This window comes from Canis lupus, chromosome 25, assembly GCF_048164855.1.
Source record: "Canis lupus baileyi chromosome 25, mCanLup2.hap1, whole genome shotgun sequence".
Classification (NCBI taxonomy): domain Eukaryota; kingdom Metazoa; phylum Chordata; class Mammalia; order Carnivora; family Canidae; genus Canis; species Canis lupus.
The window spans coordinates 287,135-296,951 of record NC_132862.1 but is presented as its reverse complement, the minus strand read 5'-3'; the positions used below and the strand labels follow the sequence as shown (position 1 = coordinate 296,951).

General features: G+C 36.7%; 1 protein-coding gene across 1 annotated transcript; it reads left to right on the top strand.

The window, feature by feature from the left end:
* The first annotated feature begins 321 nt into the window (after positions 1-321).
* On the top strand, positions 322-6,011 carry LOC140616762 (olfactory receptor 9S13-like). Its single transcript, XM_072797522.1, has 2 exons — positions 322-450; positions 4,895-6,011. The coding sequence occupies exon 2, from the start codon at positions 4,914-4,916 to the stop codon at positions 5,847-5,849; it is 936 nt and encodes a 311-aa protein (XP_072653623.1). The 5' UTR covers positions 322-450; positions 4,895-4,913; the 3' UTR covers positions 5,850-6,011.
* The last annotated feature ends 3,806 nt before the right edge of the window (positions 6,012-9,817 follow it).

Here is a 9,817-nt window from a genome sequence, read left to right as displayed (position 1 = left end):
AGAGAGAGAGACAGAGGGAGAGAGGGAGAGACAGAGAGAGACAGAGAGAGAGAAAGACAGAGAGACAGAGACAGAGAGACAGAGACAGAGAGAGACAAAGACAGAGAGACAGAGAGACAGAGAAAGAGAGAGACAGAGACAGAGAGAGACAGAGAGACAGAGAGAGACAAAGACAGAGAGACAGAGAGACAGAGACAGAGAGACAGAGAGACAAAGACAGAGAGATACAGAGACAGACAGAGAGAGACAGAGAAAGAGAGACAGAGAGAGAGACAGAGAGAGGAAGAGAAACTACAACTGTTGCTGGGACTTGCTCATCTTAGCAGCTGGAGTCTGATCTGAACAGGGAGACAATGTGATCCACGTGGCGGGAAGACTTTCTGTGAAACCAGGAGCGCTTTTCATACTCTTGTTTCTTCACGACTTCACATGTAGTAGAGGGCATACAAGGTAAGAAATGGGTTCCTTCTTACAGTATCTTTTGTATTTAATTTGTTTATTCTCAGCACATTCCTTTTGAGATTGCTTTAATTACATCTTTCCTTTTTTTTCCTCAGATTTTCTGTTGAAACCAGAAACATTTTTATATAAAATTTAAGGTTTCCTTAAATTCAGTTTTTTAGGTGATAGGCCCTACCAGGGGTTACTTTGATGATTCCTTTGCCTTCTAAAATGAATCAGCCCATATTTCTGTTAACTTTTAATTTTTTAAAGAAACTACGTATCATAGATACTGGGCCAAACTGACTCTGATGTCCTTGCATAGACCCAGTCTGTCTTCAAAAAATGTCACAATTAGTGAAACCATAGCAACAACAACAATAAAGGTGATTTTCATTTATTATAATTTAAAAGACATTTCCATAGGATGTGAATCTTTGTTTTTTTTGGGGGGGGATTGCTAAATTTTTATTTATTTATTTTTTGGAGAATTTTGGAGTCTTACTTTTGAATTTTGGGAGTTCTTTTTATTTATTTATTTTTTATTTTTTATAAATTTATTTTTATTGGTGTTCAATTTGCCAACATATAGAATAACATCCAGTGCTCATCCCATCAAATGCCCCCCTCAGTGTCCATCACCCAGGGATGTGAATTTTTGAATTGTTTGCCAATTTTCTTTTATAGTTTATGATTATTGAATAGTAAACCACTCTGCTGCTCAATCTCATGACTCTAAAGGAGCTTTTTTCTTCTGTTTTTGTCTGAATTTCTCCATACCCAAACTAAAATAAAAATTACTTCCTTTCTGTACCACCATGTTTTAAAGACACTTTATTACTGTAATAGTAGATGCCTAAACACATACAACACAAGCTTTTTAAATACGTATTTCTTCTTTTTTCCATTCATAGCTATCTTTAAATTGTCCTGTGTGCCTTCTATCCTCCGTATGCACAGATCTTTGTATTCTTTATCAGATTTGTCAGTTTCTGAAAGGACAGAAAAATCTCTATCCAAGATGCTGGAATTCCTCATCTGCTTTCAAACTGCAAATTCTAAAGGTTGAGAGAGGGAAAGAAGGAAAGGAAAAAGAAAGAGAAAAAATAACTTTGAGGAAAACATGTTTAGAAAATATATAAAAGAGGGGGTGTCTGGGTGTCTCAGTTGGTTAGTGGCTGCTTTTGGCTCAGGTCATGATCTCAGGGTCCAGGGCTCCCTGCTCAGTGGGGAGCCTGCTTCTTCCTCTCTCTCCTCTACCCACATCCCCCCAAATCTCATGCTTTCACTCTCCCAAATAAATAAATAAAATCTTAAAAAAAAGAAAATATACACAAGAATCACTTTTGTATTTTACAGATGAATAGTGCCACTAAGAGTGTATGTCACTTTAGGGACAAAAATAATGGAATAAATAAGAATATGTGGTTAACGTATATAAAGGATCATGCCTTTGTCAGAATTTGAATTTCTTCTCTTAATATAAGCAAGATGGATATAATGTTTGTATGTTACTTTTCTATCATAGAAGGGAAAATAAATGATTATTTAAAAAATTAAATGAGGCCATCAATATAGTGGATTTTCACTCCAAATGAAATTTTAGGTGGATTATAATGCCTGTGAGAAATATCTTCCACTAGAGGAGGCAACTGTCAATGGCAGTAACTGATAGTAAGTCAAGAAGGGAAAAACAAGCAACAAACTCTTGTTTCTGGACACTCAGTCCCCTAGAATCTCCAATTCTCCAAAGCATGCTTAGAGGGCAAATCTGCATTATTTACAAAAGAAGTGTATCTCAACCTGAAATCTGGCATTGTGATGTCCCTAGTTATGGTTTTCTTTTTTAAAATTCCCTTGGCTATTCGGGGTCTTTTCTGATTCCACACAAACCTTAAAATAATTTGTTCTAACTCTCTGAAGAAAGTCCATGGTATTTTGATGGCGATTGCATTAAACGTGTACATTGCCCTGGGTAACGTTGACATTTTCACAATATTAATTCTGCCAATCCATGAGCATGGAATGTTTTTTCCATCTCTTTGTGTCTTTCTCAATTTCTTTCAGAAGTGTTCTGTAGTTTTTAGGGTATAGATCCTTTACCTCTTTGGTTAGGTTTATTCCTAGGTATCTTATGCTTTTGGGTGCAATTGTCAATGGGATTGACTCCTTAATTTCTCTTTCTTCAGTCTCATTGTTAGTGTATAGAAATGCCCCTGACTTCTGGGCATGGATTTTGTATCCTGCCACACTGCCAAATTGCTGTGTGAGTTCTAGCAATCTTGGGGTGGAGTCTTTTGGGTTTTCTATGTAGAGTATCATGTCATCGGCAGGAGGGAGAGTTTGACTTCTTCTTTGCCAATTCAAATGCCTTTAATGTCTTTTTGTTGTCTGATTGCTGAGGCTAGGACTTCCAGTACTATGTTGAATAGCAGTGAGAGTGGACATCCCTGTCTTGTTCCTGATCTTAGGGGAAAGGCTCCCAGTGCTTCCCCATTGAGAATTATATTTGCTGTGGGCTTTTTGTAGATGGCTTTTAAGATGTTGAGAAATGTTCCCTCTATCCCTACACTCTGAAGAGTTTTGATCAGGAATGGATGCTGTATTTTGTCAAAACAATGCCAGATTTCAGGTTGTACTACAAAGCTGTGGTCATCAAGACAGTGTGATACTGGCACAAAAACAGACACATAGATCAATGGAACAGAATAGAGAATCCAGAAGTGGACCCTGAACTTTATGGTCAACTAATATTCGACAAAGGAGGAAAGACTATCCATTGGAAGAAAGACAGTCTCTTCAATAAATGGTGTTGGGGAAATTGGACATCCACATGCAGAAGAATGAAACTAGACCACTCTCTTTCACCAGACACAAAGATAAACTCAAAATGGATGAAAGATCTAAATGTGAGACAAGATTCCATCAAAATCCTAGAGAAGAACACAGGCAACACCCTTTTTGAACTCGGCCACAGTAACTTCTTGCAAGATTCATCCACGAAGGCAAAAGAAACAAAAGCAAGAATGAACTATTGGGACTTCATCAAGATAAGAAGCTTTTGCACAGCAAAGGATACAGTCAACAAAACTCAAAGACAACCTACAGAATGGGAGAAGATATTTGCAAATGACGTATCAGATCAAGGGCTAGTTTCCAAGATCTATAAAGAACTTAATAAACTCAACACCCAGGAAACAAACAATCCAATCATGAAATGGGCAAAAGACATGAAGAGAAATCTCACAGACGAAGACATAGACATGGCCAACATGAACATGAGAAAATGCTCTGCATCACTTGCCATCAGGGAAATACAAATCAAAACCACAATGGGATCCCACCTCACACCAGTGAGAATGGTGAAAATGAACAAGGCAGGAAACCACAAATGTTGGAGAGGATGTGGAGAAAGGGGAAGCCTCCTGCACTGTTGGTGGGAATGTGAACTGGTGCAGCCACTGTGGAAAACTGTGTGGAGGTTCCTCAAAGACTTAAAAATAGACCTGCCCTATGACCCAGCAATTGCACTGCTGGGGATTTACCCCAAAGATCCAGATGCAATGAAACGCCGGGACACCTGCACCCCGATGTTTCTAGCAGCAATGTCCACAATAGCCAAACTGTGGAAGGAGCCTCGGTGTCCATCGAAAGATGATGGATAAAGAAGATGTGGTCTATGTATACAATGGAATATTCCTCAGCCATTAGAAACGACAAATACCCACCATTTGCTTCAACGTGAATGGAACTGGAGGATATTATGCTGAGTGAAGTAAGTCAATCGGAGAAGGACAAACATTGTATGTTCTCATTCATTTGGGGAATATAAATAATAGTGAAAGGGAATAGAAGGGAAGGGAGAAGAAATGGATAGGAAATATCAGAAAGGCAGACAGAACATAAAGACTCCTAACTCTGGGAAACGAACTAGGGGTGGTGGAAGGGGAGGTGGGCGGGGGGTGGGGGTGAATGGGTGACGGGCACTGAGGGGGGCATTTGATGGGTTGAGCACTGGGTGTTATTCTATATGTTGGCAAATTGAACACCAATAAAAAATAAATTTATTATTTAAAAAAAGAAGTGTATCTCAAAAGGGTGAACAATCAGATTAAATTCTTTACTAGAAGCCTTTTTTTTTAATAAATTTGTTTTTTATTGGTGTTCAATTTGCCAACATATAGAATAACACCCAGTGCTCATCCCATCAAATGCCCCCCTCAGTGCCCGTCACCCATTCACCCCCACCCCCCGCCCACCTCCCCTTCCACCACCCCTAGTTCGTTTAGAAAAACTTCTTAAAAAACACCAGTCTGTTTTTAAAAAACAGATATCGCTTTTTGTCATTTATTGGGGACAACATGATGAAATTTTTCACGCTGGTTTTAGTTAACTTTTTTACTAAAACAAGTATTCTGATCACTCATTTCTTTCATGTTTACCACCTCTCCAGTTCCCCCTGCATCTCAGCCATGAAGAGCGAGCTGAGCAGGAATTCCTCAGGAGTGACTGAGTTCATTCTGCTGGGCTTCAGAACAGCTCCAGACATACAGATCCTCTTATTCCTATTCTTCATGCTGGTCTACGTGGTCACTGTGGTGGGAAATGTCAGCATGATAATTGTCATCAGGATGGACTCGAGGCTTCACACGCCTATGTATTTCTTCCTTAGACACTTGTCCTATGTAGATCTCTGCTACTCCACAGTCATTGCTCCCAAAACTTTAGCCAACTTCCTGTCTCATGAAAAGAAGATTTCCTACAATGGCTGTGCAGCCCAATTTTTCTTCTTTGCTCTGTTTGTCACAACTGAAAGCATTCTTTTGGCCGTCATGGCCTTCGATCGATTCTCAGCCATTTGCTCCCCTCTCCTTTACCCTGTGCACATGTCCCAGAAAGTGTGCGCTCAGCTGGTGACTGGCTCCTACATCTGTGGAGGCCTTAACTCCATGGTCCACACAGGATTCACCTTCAGCTTGCGTTTCTGTGGAGAAAACCACCTGGATCACTTCTTCTGTGACGTCTCAGCCCTGATCAAGATCTCATGTGTAGACACGTCTGTGAACGAGATGGTGCTGTTCATCCTCTCCGCCCTCATCATTGTCACCACCACGACTGTCATCCTGGTTTCCTATGCTTACATACTCTCCACTGTCCTGAAGATCCCCTCCACCCACGGCAGGGGTAAGACCTTCTCCACCTGTGGCTCCCACATGGCCACGGTGACTTTGTTCTATGGGACCGTGTTCTTCATGTACGCCCAGCCCGGGGCCATCTCCTCCCCAGGGCAAAACAAGGTCGTGGCTGTGCTCTACACACTCATCATCCCAATGCTAAACCCTCTGATATATAGTCTGAGAAACAGAGACGTGAAAGATGCTGTGAGAAGAGTGCTGCACAGGAAGTGATCCCTTCCTGCCCTGGGTCAGACCGTGATGCAGTGGCACAGTCACTTCCCAAGCGTCCCAGTTATCCTTGTACTTGGAGAATTAGCTTATCAAGGATATTTTTATATATGGCAACAGATGTTTTTCTAAGTGTTAAAAAATGGTGTTTCTGTGCTTAGAATATATAAAAGCATTATCTGTTTTTAATTTCTGATGTGATGATATCTTCATTTCAATCTTTAAGAAGTAAATAGTAAAAAAAAGTAAACATTAAGAGTTGCTATTTAACATTATTATTTAATAATAATAATTTCTGTTGGTTTATGAAGTTTAGTATTGTGCTCATATAGTCCATTTGAGGCAATCTAGATCATAATTCAAGGTATTTTTGTTCCACGGATTTGCTTGTTGATTTTATGCTGTTACCACATGCTTGTTGCCCAATAAGCTTTAATGCCTTGTAGGGTGACATAGTTTTAAAAAATATCTCAGCTAGTAATACTTTATATCAGTGAATTTCAGAAATATTTTGCATTTGAAAAATATTTCCTATTTTAGCAGGATTGCATTTAGTAAATAATTGATCTATTTACGATATTCATTTGTAAGAACAAGTTTATTATTATTGCTGATGATATCAGACAGCACAGGCTAAGTCCATGTCCTGTGACTGAACACAGGTGTTTGAAGGCCTTGGGTGGTTTAAAGACTGAATGGGAGCCATCAATTTATCTCCACTCCACAGATGTAAGATCACATAAAATACTATGACTCAAGCTTTTAGCACAAGAAAGTATAAATTAGTGGTATTGTGCAGTAGTATTTTTATTACCATCATCATTATCATCTTTTTTTATATGTTTTAGCAATGTAATGGAATTTATATATTTGAGATCCACACATTTCTTAGTAAACATATTTTATGTATTAGTTGCTGTTGTGACAAAAGTCTTTATTAGCTTGTATTTTCTAACATAATTCTAGGACTTGGAGAACTTTTAAAATTACTATGTTTTTATTTTATATGAGTTCAAATTACTAAAATTTTTCTCAATGCTTAGAGTTTTTCCAATTAAATATTAGATTTAAAGTCTTACTTAGCAGTCAATTTTTGAAGACTTTTAATTAGTACTTTCTTTAAGAGTTGGTATTAAGGAAAAATACTAATTATGTCAGATGCTGTATAAAATATACATATGTTTTCTTACTCCTCACATCAGACTTATGGTGAAGGTGACATTATATGTATCAACTGTATAATCTGTAGTAATTATTCTCCAAGAATAGGAATTGTATCTCAGAAGAATTAAGTACTGTGTTCAAGTTCACATTGTCAGTAGCTAGCAATCAAGGCCAGGGCTGAAACAGAACTTTTTTTTTTTTTGAAACAGAACTTTCTGATTCTGAAGCTCTTAGAGGTAAAACTTATGTGACATTGGTTCAGTGAAAGTTTTATCCTACATGTTTTTTTAATATCATAAAGGTATTTGTTAACTCAAATGTATTAATAATGATGTTCAGCTCTCTCTATTTTCATTGATTTTTGTTTATATATTACAAACTGAATGTATTTAAGTATCATTTGTGGTTTTGGTCATTTTCTCCATTACAATACTTTTTGCTTTATTGTGTTATATAAAACATGACAATTAATTACATATTGCATTAATATAGATTCATTTCTTATTATATATACAAGTGCTTTATGCAGAATTTTACCTTATTTAATATCAAGATCACATATGACTTTTTAAAAAAATTTTATCTAGTGTATCTTAACTTTGATTTTTCTCTTTTTTATATGGCATTTTATATAAATGTGACATTTTATAAGTCAAGTTTCTCCTACCCCCCAATAGAAATGCAATTTTCTTAAGTTGTGGGTAGTATATCTCATTTACATTCATTATTATAGTCTATCATTTTTCTTCCTTTTTTATTGTAATATTTTCTTGTTTTATGTATATTTCTCTTTTTTATGTCCTTTTGAGAAAATAATATTTCAGCTATTTTTGTCTTTAAGCCTATATCACATCATTTTTGTCTATGTTTAGCAAATAAGTGTCACATTTTTATCTTTCAACTCTTAAGATACAACTAATTATTATAACTCATTTTTTGTGAATAGGTTTGCAGGCTTGTGAAATTATAATTGTCTTGTAGTTGTTCTTATATTAGAAATGAATGATCTGAAATACAATAATGTTTTTCCAGAAAACATTATTTTATCATTTAACGTATAAGAAATATGAGATCACTGTAATTTTACAGATATTTAAAATTCTGTGTCCTATATACTCATATGTGGAAAATAGTTTATTATTTTAATTCTTAAAACTCAACTCACATTTATGAGAATCATATATTCCTCTATGCTTTCTAATCTTTTCTATTGCCCTTTGAAATGTATCAAAAAAAATAAAATGTATCAATTTTATTTTTGTTTCTGGGAATAGCTAGTGAACATCTCCATACGTAGCAAAGACCATATTTTCTCCAGTGAGTCTTTCTAAAGCTTTCTTAGCGTCTCTTTGACTTATTAAATTTCCTTTCCTGTAAACACATTACAATTACTAAGAAAAACAGTTCTAGAGGCTCTTGGGTTTCTCAGTCAGTTGAGTGTCTGACTCCTGGTTTCAGCTCAGGTCATGGTCTCCTGGGTCATGGGCTCTGTGCTCAGTGGGGAGCCTGCTTGGGGATTTGCTCCCTCTGCCACAACCCCACTCGCTCTTGCTCTCTCTCTGAAATAAATAAATCTTTAAAAGCAAAGAAAAAGAGTTTATAAAACATGAGCAAACAGATTGCAAAATAAAAAGAATGTTATGATCCAGGCAAAGATGTACAGAACTGCTCAGGATTTCTGGAGAGTTCTGGCTCCAGAAGCAAACCCTGGCTACAACCGCAGTTTGCTGCCATCTCGTGGGCACTTCAGTTAAATCTAAAGAATGTGGGTCCTGTGATAGCATGAAACTTCTAGAACAATGGGTAATTGAGCAAAGTATTTTTCAGTTGCAGATTTAACCTCCTATCCAAAAGCAGAGCATTCTTATAAAACCTCTCCTAAGCCCAAATGGCATAAATCAAAGAAGCAATTAACATCAATTGATATGTAACATATATATATAATTTTTTTACCATTCTCAGACCCAAAAAATAACCTCTCAGATTTTTCTAATACCTTATGATACTTTATTTTGTGCATCTTGCTAACAGATGCACAAAATAAACTCAGATGAAGCACAGATGCTCACAGACAAGTTAAAGTTATGGTGGCTTGATGCTGAGATGCCGAGTGTAGTTCCCCGGGAAGGAGCTTGGCTGTGCCTCTAGAATGGTTTGCTGCAAAAGAAACACTGAATGCTATTTTCAGTTTTCACCTTTTTTTCATTAAAGGAAAATTCTTTTTGGATATATTTTGTTTAGTGTAGTGAAAACATTTGCTAATTCAGTTCCTTCATAAAAGCAAATTGGCTTAACAAAAACTTTCAAAAAGCACCAAATATCTGTATTGATTGTTCTGAGTAAGGGAGATTGGTTGGAAATAACTGGAAATGGGCAAGGTCACCCTATACCTTGGTCAGAGTAAGTCCAGTTCTATCTGTTTTATCTTCCTAGTCAAATTAAATTTCTTTTCAAATCTGCTTAAAAAGCAGGAAAGCAGTTATTTTAGGGCAGGTTTTTTGTTTTTGTTTGTTTGTTTGTTTTGTTTTGTTTTTTAATTATCACTTTACCTAAGGGTCTCCCTAGGTATGGTCAATTTTGCATATGCATTGCTTTTTATCAAACATTGAAGAGTCACTAATGGCAACGAAACCTAAATTTCCTACAGATAAAAATGATGAAGTGCCTGCACCAGCTGTATGATGTTTAGGGAAGAAAGTTATCATTTTCATTCTTTTTTCTTTCTTTTTTCTTTTTTTTTTTTTTTAGAATAGCTTCATTCTCTGAAGGCCATATTCTGTTAGCAGTTGCTTCTCTTGGTTCTCAGC

Coding starts and splice junctions, on each gene's coding strand:
- LOC140616762 (XM_072797522.1), top strand. CDS start 4,914: ATGAAGAGCGAGCTGAGCAGGAATTCCTCAGGAGTGACTGAGTTCATT.